Source organism: Petaurus breviceps, unplaced genomic scaffold, assembly GCF_028583685.1.
Source record: "Petaurus breviceps papuanus isolate PSGF00001 unplaced genomic scaffold, PetGlider_PUasm1.0 90731, whole genome shotgun sequence".
NCBI classification, from domain to species: Eukaryota; Metazoa; Chordata; class Mammalia; order Diprotodontia; family Petauridae; genus Petaurus; species Petaurus breviceps.
Genome location: NW_027187325.1, coordinates 11,767,071 through 11,784,333, shown reverse-complemented (window position 1 = coordinate 11,784,333; position 17,263 = coordinate 11,767,071). Strand labels below are relative to the sequence as shown.

The following is a 17,263-nucleotide window of genomic DNA, read 5'->3' as shown; positions in this document are numbered from 1 at the left end:
CCCAAAAAGGTGTCACAAAGAGCTGGGCACTACTGAACAATGGCTCGCTTCTTAGAGAACCACCTACCAAATCAAAAAATGAGCAAGCTGATATATTTTATTGTTGAATCCGCTTTTACGTTCCTCCTTATTCCTGATAGCACTAATTCCATATCCAACAGTAATTTAAAGAAAGGACCTTCAATTTCCCTCCAGAAGTTTTTCTGCTATCCTGGCTTCCCAGAATATCCAGTGTATTCTTTTCCAGAGTGCCTCACTAGGAGTTTGGCTGGTTCTAGTATTTTAACCTCAACTTGTTTATCTTGGTCAGATTTCCTTACTGGCAAGAATCCTTCATTCCTCTTGGGCATAAGTGAAGGGAAAAAAGAATATTTTGTAATATTTTTAAAAAGAGAAGATTTTTTTTAGAGAGGTGGCATAGTGAATTTTATTTTCAGGTAATGATAGGATAATTTTTTTAAAAGCAGGTTAAAGTCTGCTCTTTTGATAAAAATGTAGTTTTTTTTCATGAATTCCTCCCACACATGTACACTGCAGAAATGAATGAAGTCAGAATTAATTTCACTTTAAGGGATTGTTGCTAGCCCAAGATGAGTAGAGAAATTACTTTCTTCACTTGGGTATATTGGGCTTTCAGTATCCAAGTCATATGAATGTCACCTATTCATTTATTATATGTCTGTGAGTGCGAGTAAATTTATGAAAAATTACATTCGTATCAAAAGAAAAAGCTAGAAGAGACTTTAAAACTTATTTTCTTATTACTTGAAAGAAAATAGAGTCCGCTGTTATTGAGCCTAATTATATGGTGGATAAAGTTTGTTTCTCTTGGTAGCTCTATAATTAGGTAAATCAGTCAACAAAATTTACCAAATACTTTCTGCACTATACACAGCACACGAAGTGCTGGGGATACAAAAAAAAAAAAAAAACCAACACAAAAAAACAACAAACCCAAAAGCCAAGGTAGTATCTGCTCTCAAGGAGCTCACATTCTAATGACCCTGGTTTTTGCCCTTTTTTTTTTTTTTTTTTTGGCTAGTGATGGGGGACTTCTAATCCTGTCTTAATTTTTGACATTTCTTTTATGGTCTCTAATAATTGCTAATTATTTTATTAGATCTATGAAACATATTCGTGTGTTTTATAAAAGTGATATTAAATGCGCCCCTTTTAATGTAATCCTACTGGGTGATACACTATGATTTTTTTTACAGACTACTTTAGGGGGTTTTGGGGAAGCTTAAACTTGAATTTGTGGTAATTGAGTATTATATGTGTGTAGGTGGGTATGTGGGTGTAAATTTTGGGAATTGGTGGTTATGACCACAGAGCTCCAAAATATCCAAAGAAAAATGAAAAATTCATTTAGAACCTTCTAGATTACTTTCCCCTAGGAAGTCATTTAACATCATATAAGGGTAGCCAATAAATCACCAAGCACTTAGTAAGTGCTTACTGTATGCCAGGCAAAAGACTGCGTGTTGGTGCCAGTGATAGTGGGGAAAAAGAACTCTATTCAAATCAGTTCAATATACATTCTTTAATCATTACAGCTAGCGTTTATGGACACTTTGAGGCTTATAAAGCATTTTATATGTTATCTCATTTGATCCTCACAGTAACTCTGTAAGATAGGTGCCATTATTATCCCCATATTACAGAGGAAGAAACTAAGGCAGAGATAGGTTAAATAACTTGCCCAGGTCCTGCTACATAGCTAGTATCTGGCCTAAGGCAAGGTTTGAATTTAGGCCTTTCTGACTTCAGATATAGCACTCTGTTCACTGCAGCACCTACAGCTTCATAAGTACCTGTTCTATACATATTTTTGTCTTACATGGTGGGGATACGAAAGGAAAAAAAAAAAAAACAGAAAAAATAGACACTTTTCCCTCAAGAAACTTGTTATTCTTTGGCCTGCAGCATGTATACCAACATGGATATGAGACAATTTGAGACAAAAAAAAAAAAGAGCTAACATTGACAAATAGGGAGACAAGGAAAGTCTGCTCCCATTCGAGATGGAAATGGGAGGTGAGTTGTGAAAGGAAGCTAAGATTCTGGGAGTGAAAGTTTGGAGAAAGGGCACTCCAGGCATTGAGGCCAGTTTGTGCAGATAGAGAGGGGATACAGAGCATAGGATCTCTAGAAAGACTGTTCTCTAAACCTCCATGCTGTAGACACTTTCAGATGAGTGGCAGATTATCCATTTTTTAAAAGTTCTTAAAAATAGCACAATTCCTAAAAGCAATTTCAGAAAATGTTTTAGATGCAGAAAACCTAGGAAGTATCGGTTAAATTCTTTCTTAAAAAACAAACAACAGAAAGTAGGAACAACATTTAAGGACAATAAGTTCAGAGATTTAGAGAAGCAAGAGAAATAGTTACCAGCAAATGATTTCAGGGGACCGTGCCAGCCACAGAGTTCTAAGTCCAGGGGAAAAGGAACTGCTTTAGTTTAACACATTAGTCATTGGCAGAGACTGGAAATGAGAGCTGTGGTGTAAACCCTTTTAGTTCTTCTGTACCCTCCTTTGATCCGATGGCCAGTGCCCAAACTGTCGCTGTACACAGTGCTGGACATTCCTGCCTTTGAAGATAGCTGAACATTAGAGAGCTTTCTCAATTGTCACTGTGTCTGGTTTGGGTGTGTGCCTCCCAGCAAATACAAGTTATACCTAGGTTGGAAGATATCAGAGAAATCTGTTTGAAATGGGCAGGGCAGCCTCTGCCTGCAGCAGAGTCTAAATTCTTTGTTAGTTTTCCTGCCTATTTGGGGTGGGGGGTAGCAAGGAGGGGAATATTTTGAAGGAGTTTTGCTTTTCCTTGACTACCTAAAAAAGTTGGTTTGGTAAGGATCAGGGAGCAGTGAGCCGATCAAGGACCAGTGAATATTCCTTTATAGTTAGATTAAAAGTGGGTAGTTTTCTCTTTAAAAGAAATGGCTCAGTTAAACTTAGAACCTATGTGCACCAGTGTAATAACTAGCCTGTATGATGCACAGTCTTTAAAAAAAATTGCTACCTTGGGTTTTTACATCACCTTTGTTTCTGAATAGATCTGTCTTCCCTCCCCTACCCACAGGGTCAACCCTTATATCAAAGAATTTCAAAAGAAAGAAAAGGAAAAAAGGCATTAAAAAAGTTCAAACTACTCAACACATCAGTCATTTCCAACAGTGTGTGTATATACACATATATTTATATGTATGTATATATATTTTTATATGTATGTGTGTATCCATTTATGTAGTGCCTTCTATGTAGTTTTTCACGTCTGGGAAGAAGGGGTATTCTTACACTCTCAGTCTCTGGGGCCCAGCTTGGTTATTATAAATCATATAGCTTTCAGGTTGTTTTTTGTTTTGTTTACTTTTTTTACCATTGTTCTTTGCATTTCTGTTGTCACACTCATTGTGCAGATTGTTTTCTGGTTCTGTTTATTTCATTCCTGTTTTTTCCCCTGCCTCCCTATATTTTTCATAGTCATGATTTCTTATAGCACAGAACTTTCCGTCACATTGATGTTTGTTTCGTTATTCCCCAACTGATGGGCATTTTCTTTGTTTGTATGACCTATAGTCTTAACTGTTATTTAAACCTCACTATGGGTTAAAAAAAAAACTATTATATATGTTAACTACCAGACCTCCTCCTCCTCCTTTTCCTTCTTTTCCTCTTCCTCCTTTTTATTCTTCTCCTCCTCTTCCTCCTCCTTCTCCATATTATTGCTTTAGCACTTAAACTTGTGATTTCATTGGTTTTGGGATTTCACCAAGATGAATTCCCTTTGACAGTGCAAATCAGCAGCTTTCCTAGCTTTCATATTAAAAAAAATCTTTTATTTATTTATTTTTAGTTTCAACATTCATTTCCACAAGATTTTGAGTTGCAAATTTTCTCCCCTTCTTTCCCCTACCCCCACCCCAAGATAGTGAGTCCTACTGAATACTCCTTCCCCCAATCTGCTCTCTCTTTTATCCTCCCCCATCCCCCTGTAACTTTCTAGGAGGGCAAGATGGATTTCTATACCCCAATGACTGTATATCTTATTTTTCAATTGCATGTAAAAACCAATTTTTTTACATTTGTTTTTAAAACTTTGATTTCCAGATTGTTTCCCTTCTTCCCTCCTCACCCACCCCCATTGGGAAGATAAGCAATTCAGTATAGGTTGTGTATGTGTAGTTACACAAAACGTTTACATAGTAGTTATACTGTGAAAGACTAACTATATTTCCCTCCATCCTATCCCGCCTCCTACTTATTCTGTTTTCTGCTTTGACTCTGCCCCTTTTTAAAAGTGTGTGCTTCTAACTACCCTCTCCCCCAATGTACCCTCCTTTCTATCATCACCCTCTTATCCCCTTCCCTGCTGCTTTCCTGGAGGGTAAGATACCCAATTGAGTGTATATGTTATTCCCTCCCTAAGCCAAATTCAATGAGAGTAAGGTTGACCCATTCTCTTTCTCCTTCCTGCTCTTCCCCTCCATTGTAACAGTTTTCTCTTGCCTCTTTTATAGGAGATAATTTACCCTATTCTATATCTTCCTTTCTCCTTCTCTCATTATATTCCTCTCTCACCTCTTAATTTTATTTGTTTAGATGTCATCCCTTCCTATTCAACTGGTTCTGTGCCCTCTGTCTATGCATACATGTACACACATATACACAAATTCACATATGTATTTATATACACATACACCCTCCTATAAATACATATATATGTATGTATACATATATACATATATATTCCCTTCAACTATCCTCATACTGATATAAGTCTCATGAGTTACAATTATTGTTTTTCCATGTAGGAATGCAAATACTCCAACTTCAATAAGTTCCTTATGATTTATTTTTCCTGTTTACCTTCTCATGCTTCTTTTGCTTTTTGTATTTTAAAATAAATTTTTTTGTTCAGCTGTTTTTTTCATCAAGAATACTTGAAAGTCCTCTATTTCATTGAATGACCATATTTTCACCTGAAGCTTTATACTCAGTTTTGCTGGGTAGGTGATTCTTGGTCTTAATCATAGCTCCTTTGACCTCCAGAATATCATATTATAAGCCTTCTGATCCCTTAATATAGAAGCTGCTAGATTTTGTGTTATCCTGATTGTCTTTCCACAATATTCAAGTTGTTTCTTCCTGATAGCTTGTAATATTTTCTCCTTGACCTGGGAACTCTGGAATTTGGCTATGATATTCCTAGGAGTCTTCTTTTTTGGGATCTTTTTTCAAGAGGTGATCAGTGAATTCTTTCAATTTCTATTTTGCCATCTGGTTCTAGAATATAAGGGCAATTGTCCTTGAGAATTTCTTGAAAGATTATTTCTAGTCTCTTTTTTTGGTCATGGCTTTCAAGTAGTCCAAAAATTTTTTAATTATCGGGGCTGCCAGGTAGCACAGTGAGTAAGAGCACTGGCTCCAGAGTCAGGATGACCTGTGATCAAATCCAGGCTCAGACACTTAGCACCCACCCAGAAACTCCTGGCTGTGTAACCTTGAGCAAGTTACTTAACCCCAATTGCTTTAAAAAAATTTTTTTAAATTATCTCTCCTGGATCTATTTTCCAGGTCAGTGGTTTTTCCAATGAGATATTTCACATTGCCTTCTATTTTTTCATTTGTTTGGATCTGTTATATAGTATCTTGATTTCTTTTAAGGTCATTAGCTTCCAGTTGCTCCAATCTAATTTTGAAGGAATTATTCTTTTCATTGGGTTTTTGAAATTCCTTTTCCATCTGGGCAATTCAACTTTTTAAAGCATTCTTCTCCTCATTGGCTTTTTGGGCCACTCTTGCTATTTGAGTTAGTCTATTTTTTAAGGTGTTATTTTCTTCAGTATTTTTTGGGTTTCCTTTAGCAGGCTGTTGACTCACTTTTCATGATTTTCTTGCATCATTCTCATTTCTCTTCCCAATTTTTCCTCTACTTCTATTACTTGATTTTCAAAATCTTTCTTGAGCTCCTCCATGGCCTGTAACCAGTTCCTATTTTTCTTGGAAGCTTTTGATGCAGTACTTTTGACTTTTTTGACTTCTTTGGTTCCATGTTTTGATCCTTTTTGTCCCCAAAAAAGGATTCTATGGTCTGATTATGCTTCCTCTGTTTGCTATTCTTGCCAACCAATTATTTGACTTTTGAGCTCTTTGCCATGGAAGAACTCTGCTTCCAGAATGTAGATAGCTTTGTCTGAAATCACTAGCGTTTTCACAGTTGTCAGAACTATGAGGCAGCTGCCCTCTCTACAGCCACCCCAAGCTCTGGCACACTGGTCACACACCCCAGGACCACCACCAAGACCCCAATCCAGATCCAAGCAGGTCAAAGCAAGAGCAATTACCCTCTAAATGGTCACTTGGTCCCCCTATGATCTGCAGGCTAGAAGCTCCAGAGGCAGCCTCGGGGCAGCAGCTATAGCCGCCACCTCTTGCCCAGGGGGCAGGGGCCAGACCACATTCTTCCTTCACCCAATTCCAACAGAGTTCACTCCTGACTTTTTACTTTCTCTTTGGTGTTTATGGGTTGAGAAGTCTGGAGACTGCTACAACTGCTGGTGATTCACTCTCCTGAAGTATCCTCCAGCAGGTCTGTGCCACTGATCCGACCCTCCTCCCCCCCGCCCAGGGTGTGGACCCACATGGGACTGTGCTTGGCTCCCAGATTGGTGCTATAGACCCTTCCTGTCGGCCTGCCAGGCTGCCTTCAGCCAGAGATTTGCTTCTCTCTGTCACTTTGTGGCTTCTGTAGCTCTAAAATTTGTTTAGACTCATATTTTACAGGTATTGAAGGTGGTTGGAGGGGGAGCTCAGACAAGTTCCTACTTTTACTCCGCCATCTTGGCTCCAACCCCGCATCCCCATCTTTCCTAGTTTTCAAGGGATTTAAAAAGATTGAGTGATTTGCCAAGGTTCATCCAACTATTATGGTCAGAAGCAGAAACTGAATTCAGATCTTCCTGGTACATGGTGATTTACTCCAGTACCTACCTTATATAGAGGAAACTGAGATGAAGCATCATGTAATTAAGGAGGTGCTTAATACTTGTCGAATGATTGATGCCTGACCCTGAAGTCACTTCTCTATCCACTAAGCTCCTAATTCTTCCTCAATAACATCAATAAGCTCAAATCCATGTGTAATGACCGAATATTTGCTCACATTTAGAGTCTTCTTTGAAAGAGCATTAGGAACTGGTGTGATGCCATTGCTGAGATGGAGAAAAAAATCCTTCAAAGTTTCAGAACAGAATGGGATTGTTAGCTCTTAGAACAGGAATAGATTAAAATATATCACATTCGGCACAGTCTTATGAGAAAACACCAGGCAGAACCAATATTCTGATAACAGGAAAACGTACAGAAGTGGTGCCGAGACAAAAAGAGCATTGTTGCCGGTTGTGGGACAGGTCTTGCTGCAAAATTGGCTTTCCAAACAGTACCTGCTGTTGATAGAAGGCTTGCAGGAAGCTTTCTGTGGTTAACTCAAGGCCCCCTGCCAGGGCTGGTGATGTCAAAGGCAGGAGTTTTAACAAAACTTTCCATTCTTTTCGAATATAATCTGTAGCATTAAGTGGGAATGAGCTTATAGGCCTGGCAGCATTTTTCTTCAAGATGTGGGAGTTTAGAAGACTCTTTAGTTATTAGTAGTATTCCTGCTGATGGAATTCTCTTGACATCTTAAATCATACTAACATAAAACACTTTAGGGAGGGCGAGGAGATTGGTGACATGAGATTTCTAGAAAGCCTTTTCAGTTTTATTTTTTCAATTATTTGAACGGTATCCTTCCTTTCTCTTTAATGCATTTCACAAAAAAAGGAAGCATAAAAAAATTTTAAACTCACACCAGAAAGAAGCCCCCAAGAACTACAAAGGTTTATCCTGAAGTTTAATTTTATTTGAATCTATCATCGGTCCCTGATTTTAGACAGCTAGTATTTCTGGGTCCTTGAACCTTAGCCACAAGCACACATCCTGACTGTGACATACTTTATGGATGTCTGCAGAAAGCTGAGAGGAATGGTGATATAAAATAAAATAATGGTCTGAGAATGCTCAAATGAGTGGCATAATTAAAGGGCAAGCTCTAGAAAAAATGGGGACTGCTTACATACTCTTGATGGTCCATGCTATTTACTGTGTGAGCTGTGTGTTATTCTGAACTTAAGTTCTGTATTAGAGGTCATGGCTGAACAATATTTCTCAACTTGAGTGCATTTTGGAATGTTCATACTTCTTCATTCCCAATGAGACGATACAAATTGAAGACCCTATTATGTACAGCATATAAGTTTATTATGACTGAAGTCCGAGTAAAAACAACAAAAAAGAAAAAAAAATTACTTCCATAAGAAATAAAATGAGTAGATATGAGTTTTTAAGAATGAACTTAGTTATTTTTATAAATCAGTAATGTCTTTTAAGAAGGCAAAAGAAGAAAAGAAGGTAGCTAAAAATATATAATTTCCATATACAAAGATGGTAACCTCCTAATGGTCAAAGACTGCTAAATTTCTAATTTACCAGTTTACACAGTTGTCCATATAGTATTTGTTCAATAAGTACTTGATAGAGGTAGGAGGAATCTCAGCTATCATTTAGTTCAACCCCCACCATTTGCATAAGTATAAGCTTAGACCTTTAAAAGCTGGTTACTGTGCTGCTATTGTCCTCAATTTCCTCATCTATAAAATGAAAGTATTAGTGTAAATGATTTCTTAAATTCCCATTCTGTCTTAAATCAATGATCCTAGACCCTGTAGTATCTGCTTAAAGTTGCAGAGTCCTAACTGTTCCTGATAAAGCCAGTATTAGAATCCATATTTCTTGACCCCTTATAGGTCACTTGGTATTATTCACACTATGGCTTGCTAACTTGCTGAATGGATGGATGGAGGGGTGGATGGATAGATAAATGAATGAATGAGAGAAAGAAAGAATGAACGAATTATCCTGCTAACTCCTGAACCAGATAATACTACCAGCATGAATTCCAAGTCTACTATCTTCATTCTCTATCTTGGCTGCCTTGGTGTTCTATACATACAAAGGCAGTGTAATTGTACACTGTCTAAATTCTTGAGTTTTCTTTTTATCTTATTACTTCCTATTTTATACTTCTAAAAATTTATGATCAGTGAAGCAAAAACTATCGGTTGACAAGTCATATGTGTGTGTGTTTATACACACATATAATGTTTTTGTGACCTACAGTCTTTGTTTTTTTGTAGGTATGTATCTTTTTTTCTTTTTGGAGGGGGGAAGGCAGGGCAATTGGGGTTAAGTGACTTGCCCAAGGTCACACAGCTAGAATGTGTTAAATATCTGAGGCTGAATTTGAACTCAGGTCCTCCTGACTCCAGGGCAGGTGCTCTATTCACTGTGCCACCTAGCCACCCCTAGGTACATATTTTTATATCACCCAAGTTTTCTTCAGATTTTTCTGTTTCCTCTCCCAGAGAGCCATTTCATATGATACTATTTTTAAGACTCAAAAAATAAAAATAAGAAGAAAAAAATCAGCACAACTGTTCAATACTTGGAAAGAGTCTGAAAATATGTTCAATGTATAATAATTGTGGACCATATACCTTTTCTTTTCTTTTCTTTTTTTAATTATTTATTTATTTTTAGTTTGCAACATTCAGTTCCACAAGCTTTTGAGTGTTAAGTTTCCTCCCTCTCCCCAGAATAAACCATGAGAAAGAAGAAACAAAATTTTAAAAAAGCACAAAAGAGAGAAAACAAATAGTATGCTTCGATCTGTATTCAGACTCTGTAATTCTCTCTGGATGTGGATAGCATTTTCCATCATGAGCCTTTTAGAATTGTCTTAGAACCTTGTATTACTGAGAAGAGCCAAGTCTGTCAGAGTTAGTCATTGTGCAATGTGGTTGTAACTGTGAACAATGTTTTCCTGGTTCTGCTCCCTTCACTCAGCATCATTTCATATATGTCTTTCCAGGTTTTTCTAGAGTCTAACTGCTCATTTCTTATAGCACAATAGTATTCCATTGAATTCATATACCACAGTTTGTTCAGCCATTCCCCAATTAATGGGCATCCCCTCAATTTCTAGTTCTTGGCCACCACAAAAAGAGCTACTATAAATATTTTTGTACATGTGGGTGTTTTTCCCACTTGTATTGGGATACAACCGTAGGAATGATATTGCTGGGTCCAAGGGTATGCACATTTTAATAGCACTTTGGTCATAGTTCTAGATTGTTCTCTAGAATGGTTCGAACGGCTCACAAGACCATACATCTTTTCAAAGCAGCGGGGTAGAAGTATCTTCTCATATCTCTTCTTCTGAGCCATGCATATTCTTTATCATTTTACAATCCTCACTTTTGATTTTTGCTTGTGTGTTTCTGTTTCTATTATTGTAGTCATTGTGTATATTGTTTTCTTGACCGTTTAATTCTTTCACTCATATGATCTTCCTACATTTCTTTGTATCTGTCAGTCGATAGGCTTTTCTTACAGGAGAAGCAGGTGGTCCTTACAGTTAGCAGCAGTTTCAGCTGCTTTCTGTACTGTTTATTGTCATTTTGGCTCTTTAGAGTGTTCTTGTTGAAATGTCAGTAACATTTGTTACCTACCTACATCACTGAAGTTGCAAAATTGTTACACCTGAACATAATCTCTTATAGAAGCTTATATTTATGTTTTCAGTTACAGAAGTTTACATACATGATCTCATTTGGTGCTCAAAAGAACCATATGATAAGTCCATTCACTTCATTCATTTCTTAAGTGACTACTGTGCAAGGCACCATACTATTGGGGACATAGAGACAAAACTGGAATACTTCCTGCCCTCATGTAGCTTACATTCTACCAGGGCAATAACATGTAGCTAGTTCAGGTCTCACTATTTCCACTTTGCAGATAAGTAAACTAAAGATTAACCTTAATGAGAAATTAAATTGATATAAGATAGCAGAGCCTAGACTCAATCCTAGGTCCCGTGCATGATGCATAAGTTAGTTTAAATTTTGAATAAAAGAAAAATCAGACAACTCAAGAAGCAGGTGTAGAGTTTTAGTCTTGCATTGCATTAGAGATATCAAGTTCTGTGAATAGTATTTAAAATGGAAAAACACATGACTTTTCCTATGTTTTATGATTTTACCTTATCATATGTCATAATATTTCTGATTTTCCTGTAATATGAGTTTGTCTCAAAAAGAAATCTCTTTTCCCTTACTAAGCTCTATATCTGGTAATACAATTCTATAATTTACTGGTTGGGTTTTTTTTAGGGGTATAAGAAAGCATTTGAAATACATTGGATAATTTACTACCAGTATGAATCTGGATGAAAATAATTTCCACTATTTAAAAATGTGTGCTAGGTTATGTGTGTAAAACTTACCTGAGATTCAGCAGCTCATTTCAACCTTTAGAATTAGAATAATAGAGAATCAAAAAAATGAATGTATTCCCTTCCGTTTTACAGATGAAGAAATTGAGGCCCACAGAGATTGAATTGCCCAAAGCTGCATAAGCAATTCATTAATGGCAGAGCTGGGAATGGAATCCAACTCTCCTTCCTCTTTGTTCAGTGCATGTTTCTGGATCCCATGTTTCAGTCTGTCACAATCTCAGAATTTTATTAAGTAAATCTTTTTGCAATTTGTGGCTCACTGGGAGTGAACAAAAGAGAATGCAAGTTGATAGTGCATTTGGGATTCAGAATTTAAGGAGGTAGGAACAGTGGCCAGCTTGCTATATTGAGGAAAGGCTGGGCAGATGAGATAATGGAAGTGAAAATGCTTTGAAAAAACATATCAAATGCTGTACAAATGTAAAGTGAGAAGGTGTTATAAAGTGGCCCCGCTTTTCACCTCCCATTGAGGAGTCATTTTGTTTAGGTGGGAAACTGTGTGAGTACCTCAGGTGGAAGAAAAAGAAAAGGGGCCAGGAGTTACATTCTTGGAGATGCTCTGTCCTTTTAAACTTTTAGCACAGAAGTACTTTATTTTCACTTTTCTCTTTGGCTAGGTAGTTCAATGGATAAAGCACTGGGACGGGAGTCAGGAAGACAGGAGCTCAAATCTAGCCTCAGATATTGACTAGCTATGTCATCTTGGATGTTCCCTGGCTGTGTGGCTCTGGACAAGTCACTTGCCCACTATCTGTCTCAGTCTTCTCAACTGTGCAGAGGATGATAATAGCACCTGCTTTGCATGGTTTGTGTGAGCATCAGATGAGATGATATTTGTAAATTACTTAGAGCGACCTGGCACATAGTAGGAGATTAATAAGAGCTTATGTCTTTTCTTTAAAGATGAATTTCCCTTTTGTAGGGCAAGGAAATGCGTGTTTCAGTAAGTGATAATTAAGTCAACTTTACCTGTTAATAGAGTATATTGCTACAGTCTCAACTTTTTAGCATCCTGTGCTATTGCTAAGTTTTGTTTCTTTAGAAAGAGCTTATATGGATTCTAGTGATCCTCAAGAAGTTGCTCATTAGTCCCTTTAGGACTTTTCATAAATATTTTCCTTATGCCTGATGATTATAAAATTAAAGAACTTTTTTTCTAAATAATTTGAATAGATTCGCATCATTGTTTTGTTTCCTCACCTGTAAAATGGGGATAATAATAGTATCTACTTTGCAGAATTCTTGTGAAAATCAAATGACATATTCATAAAAGGCTTAGCACATAGTAGGTATTATATAAATGCTTATTCCCTCCCTCCTATGTGTTCTTTCTCCTTCTACTCATATGCCAAATGACTAAAACAACGGATCATCCTCTTGCCTAGTGATTCTTAGAGGACATGGAAACACTGAACCAGATTGTTCTCATCTGTGCTTCTTATATCCAGAGCAAATGAAAGAAAATAAATCTATTGAGGATTCCCCCAATAAGGAAGGATGAAGGCAACAATAGATTGTGTCATTTTAGAAACAAGAAAGGGGTACAGTCAGCCAAGCAAAGTCGTATTACCGCCTTTATATTCAGGAAGGAAGCTATTAAGTATCAAAGACGTTCTGTCAACAAAACCATGCCAATACATTGGTGTGTTATTTAACTGTTCTTTGACTTTGTAAAGGTGTTTGATGTCAAAGGGACTTTATAACCCCAGTGTGTTGAATGTCACTGATTTAAGCCTTGTGTTTCCTTTTTTCTTTTTATATCTTTGTTTATGTAATGATAAGCTGTCATTCTGATTTTTTTTACAGGATTGATCGCAAGATGTCAAGTGCTCATACCAATTACAAACTGGATGAAGCCCAGGCTATAATGAGTGAACTCCGTACCATAAAAAAAGCTATTTGTACAGGCGAGAAAGAAAGGCGGGACCTGATGCAAGTAAGAATGTCAGACTATACAGCTTTTGAACTTTACACAGCAACACACATACACACCCCAATTTCATCTCTTTTGACATATGCGATTTTCTTTTCTAGATTATACCCTTGACTTTTTGGTTTCTGCCTTTTTTTTTCTTTTTTGCTATGTTTAGGAAAAAATAGCCTTTTGTTAAAAGGAAGTAGCATAATATACTCAGTCTGGTCTTAATTCTTGAAATTGGATTGGAATTTTCTTGGTTATAATCTTGAATGAACTACTTAATTCAACAAATATTTTTTTAAAAATAATAAAAGCTATTATGGAAAGAGGGAAGAAATTTAAGGGAAGAATTAACATGAATGAAGACATGGAGACTGGACTATGCAGTGCAGTTGCAACGTGTTGGCAGAAGTGTAAGAACATTTGGATTGCAGTATGGGACTCATGTAGGGTTGTAGTGTGAGACATAGCCAGGAAAAGAGGGTAGAGTGGAATGGTAGAGAGTTTTGAATGCTGAAGTACAATACTGCTCTTCTTAGAGACTTGGGAAAGTGTCGATACCTTTTCAGATATAGATGAATCCATTCATCTTTTCCATTTCTACCTCCCATCAGCATATATTTTTCTTCTAGCTACCTTTCAGAGACACTTAGCATTGTTGTCTTCAGAAGGCAATTATCCTGGGGCAGGTAGGTGGCGCAGTGAATAGAGCGCCAGCCCTGGAATCAGGAGGACCTGAGTTCAAATGTGGCCTCAGACACTTAACACTTACTAGCTGTGTGACCTTGCGCAAGTCACTTAACCCCAATGGCTCTGCCCTCCCCCTTCCAAAAAGAAAAAAGAAGAAGGCATTTATCCTTTCTAAACCAATTAAAGAAGAATATTTAAATGACTCTGGTCCATATGTTTATTGAGCCATCAAAATTCAATTCAAATTACATTTGTTAAGCACCTGCCTTATATAAAGAACTTTACTACATGTTAGTAATACAAGGATGAAATGAGACACTTTCCTGGTCTTGGAGCAGCTTACACTCTAGTAGGAAATAAGACAAAGGCACCAGATAAATAAAATACAAATTAGACACAGTAAGTGCACAAGAGAGGTAAAAAAAAAAAAAAGTGCAATGCCAGTGGAGAGGGGAGAAATTTGGATTTATTGACAACCTCAGATGAATCTTTTCCAAACTGAGTCATTTTATATCTCTGAGTTTTAGAAGATTCCATTTTCTGAGGAATTAAAAATGAGGGCAGTAAACAGTTTGCTGTCAGTAGATTGCAACATATAACAAGTACACAACTTTGGTTAGGTTTTGGTGGGGTTTCTTTTACAGGTGAGGGGCTTTTGTTTTGATTTCTGTTTTGTTTTTGCTAAAAACCTGAAGTTAATGTCTTTGATTGTTTTAAAAATATTTTATTCTTATATTAATTTTCCTTATTTTACTCATTATTTTATTTTAATGGCAATATGTATATATATATATTTTGGCTTTTTGGAGGGACAGTTTGGGTTAAGTGACTTGCCCAAAGTCTCACAGCTAGTTAAGTGTTAAGTGTCTGAGGTTAGATTTGAACTCAGGTCCTCCTGACCCCAGGGCTGGTGCTCTATTCATTGTGCCACCTAGCCACCCCCAATGGCAATATTTTCATGTGCTAATATTTAATTTTTAAAATAAAATTTTGAGTTCCAAATTTTCTCCCTCACTTCCCCTTCCCTAATATGGTAAGCAATTTTATATAGGTTATATGTGTGCAATCATGTAAAACATATTTCAGTACTAGTAGTCATGTTGTGAAAAAAGAAATAGGAAAAAAATACAAAAAAATAAAGTGAAAATAGTGTGCTTCTACCTGCATTCAGACTTCATCAGTTCTTTCTATGGATGAGAATAGCATTTTCCATCATGGGTCTTTTGGACTTGTCTTGGATCAGTGTATTGCTGAGAAGAGGTAAGTCATTCACAGTTGATCATTGCACTGTGTTGCTAATAGAGTGTACAGTGTTCTCTTGGTTCTGCTTGCTTCACTTTGCATCAGTGCATAAAGTACACAACTTAGTTGAAAAACTTTAGTAAAGGATCTTATATGGGAAATGTATGATTGATAAGATAGACAGATAAGAATATTTATTCAGTACTTATAGTGCTTCATTCACTGTGCTAAGTACTAAGGATACAAATATAAGCAAACAAGACAATCCCTGCCTTCAAGGAACATATCTTCTAATGGGAGAAAAACAAGACAAAAGGAGTCCTGAAGAGTATGGAGGTGATGGAGGGAAGGGTGCCTGCTTAGGAGCATGGAGGAGAGTGTAGGAGGTTGTGGGAATCCCGGCAAGATAAGGCAGAAAGCTCCCTCTATCAGAGGTAGGGGGTCCGGAGGTGGAATTTTAAGTTTCTGTGGGGTAGAGAAGGATGGACTAGAACTGGAGATTGAGGGGAGATTGCAATAAGTCATACAGAAGGAAGGTAAGGTAAAGAGTTTACCTACCAGAGCCACGGGAGAGGGATAAGACTGAAGAAATGTAGTGTCTCATGGGAAAAGCGAGGATAACAGTGGATATATCGTTCAGGTGCTCCATTGATAACCTCTTAGACTTAGGAGAGAACAAGGCACACTCCCCAGCCCCATGCTTCTCACAACATTGGTTCAGCCATTAGTGGTATATAATGGTAGGACATAGACAAGAGGCACAAAGAATGGATAGGCATAATCCAGTCTGTGTGGCTGGAGGAAACCTTCATGTTAATGCGATCACAGGTCGTTTTTGAGGACCATTGCTGATAGAATTTTTAGAGTTGTAAAAGGGAAGTTAGAGATCATTGAATCCAGCTCCTTCATTTAAGAGGGATGTAAGGACCATATGTCTCAAGTACAAAAACCAGCTGACAAGTACTGTTGATGATTGGCTAATATCATTAGCTGGGATACCAACAAAAAAACAGCATGATGAACAGTAGACATTTTCATGGGTGTTACAGCACTTTATATACCCTGAAAGACAGCATGGCATCATGGATAGAGAGCTGACCTATAGGTGAGGAAGACCTGAGTTCAAATTCTGCTCTTGATAACAATTGCTTTGTAACCCTGAGGAAGTTATTTAACTTCTCTCAAGTTAAACTTGCTCTAAGCAAGTCCCTAAAATTTTATGGAGAAGGCACTGCCTGGAATTTTTCACCTGAGAGTTCCCGCTAATAAATCTAGCATATGTATTGCATTTTAAGTTTTGCAAAGCACTGTATATATCTTATCTCATTTGAACCTTAAAACTCTGTGATGATGATGATGATGATGATGATGTCTATTTCACAGATGAGAAAACAGGCTGAGATAGGTTGTGGGACTTGCCCAACATTGCACAGGTTGTTCGAGGCAAAATTTTTAACTCGGATCTTTCCAGTTCCCAGTTCTATCACTCTTATCTACTCTGCCACCAAGCTATTAAAGAAACTGGTAAATTTGAAACTTTAGTTTTGAAAACACAAGTCCAATTGCTATCCTATACATTATATCATTTAATCTTCCCAACTACTCTGAGATAGACAGGAAAAGAATTATTATTCCTATTACATAAATAAAGAACCTGAGATTCAGGTTCAGTGACTTGCCAAGGGTGATACAACTGGTAAATAAGAGATATGGGACAAAAACCCAGGTCTTTTGACTCCCAAGGCCAGTTTATTTTCCCATGTTTGTCATGCTGTATAAGAAAGACAAGCATTTCCCTCTAACTTTTAGTGGAGAGAACTATGCCTCTCTGCCATTTTTCTTCTACTTGAAGATCCCTGGGATCATCAGAACTTCCTGTAGAATCAGGCAGCCCCTTTCCTCTACGTTGTAGACCTAGAGAGGAGGACACAAACCAAACAGTCCTTCTGGCCACTCCAGCTGTGGAAATTCCATTGCTCCTTTATGAGTAATAACCTGAGACCTTTTGGA

The 17,263-nt window shown here is 37.3% G+C and overlaps 1 protein-coding gene across 6 annotated transcripts in view; it reads left to right on the top strand.

The window, feature by feature from the left end:
• Positions 1-17,263, top strand: part of WWC3 (WWC family member 3) — a 220,977-nt gene that overhangs the window by 124,367 nt on the left and 79,347 nt on the right. For all 6 annotated transcript variants that reach the window (XM_069066930.1, XM_069066929.1, XM_069066932.1 and 3 more), the window contains exon 6: positions 13,210-13,339. In XM_069066930.1, coding sequence (XP_068923031.1) covers positions 13,210-13,339 — 130 coding nt within the window. The remainder of the gene's footprint in view (positions 1-13,209; positions 13,340-17,263) is intronic.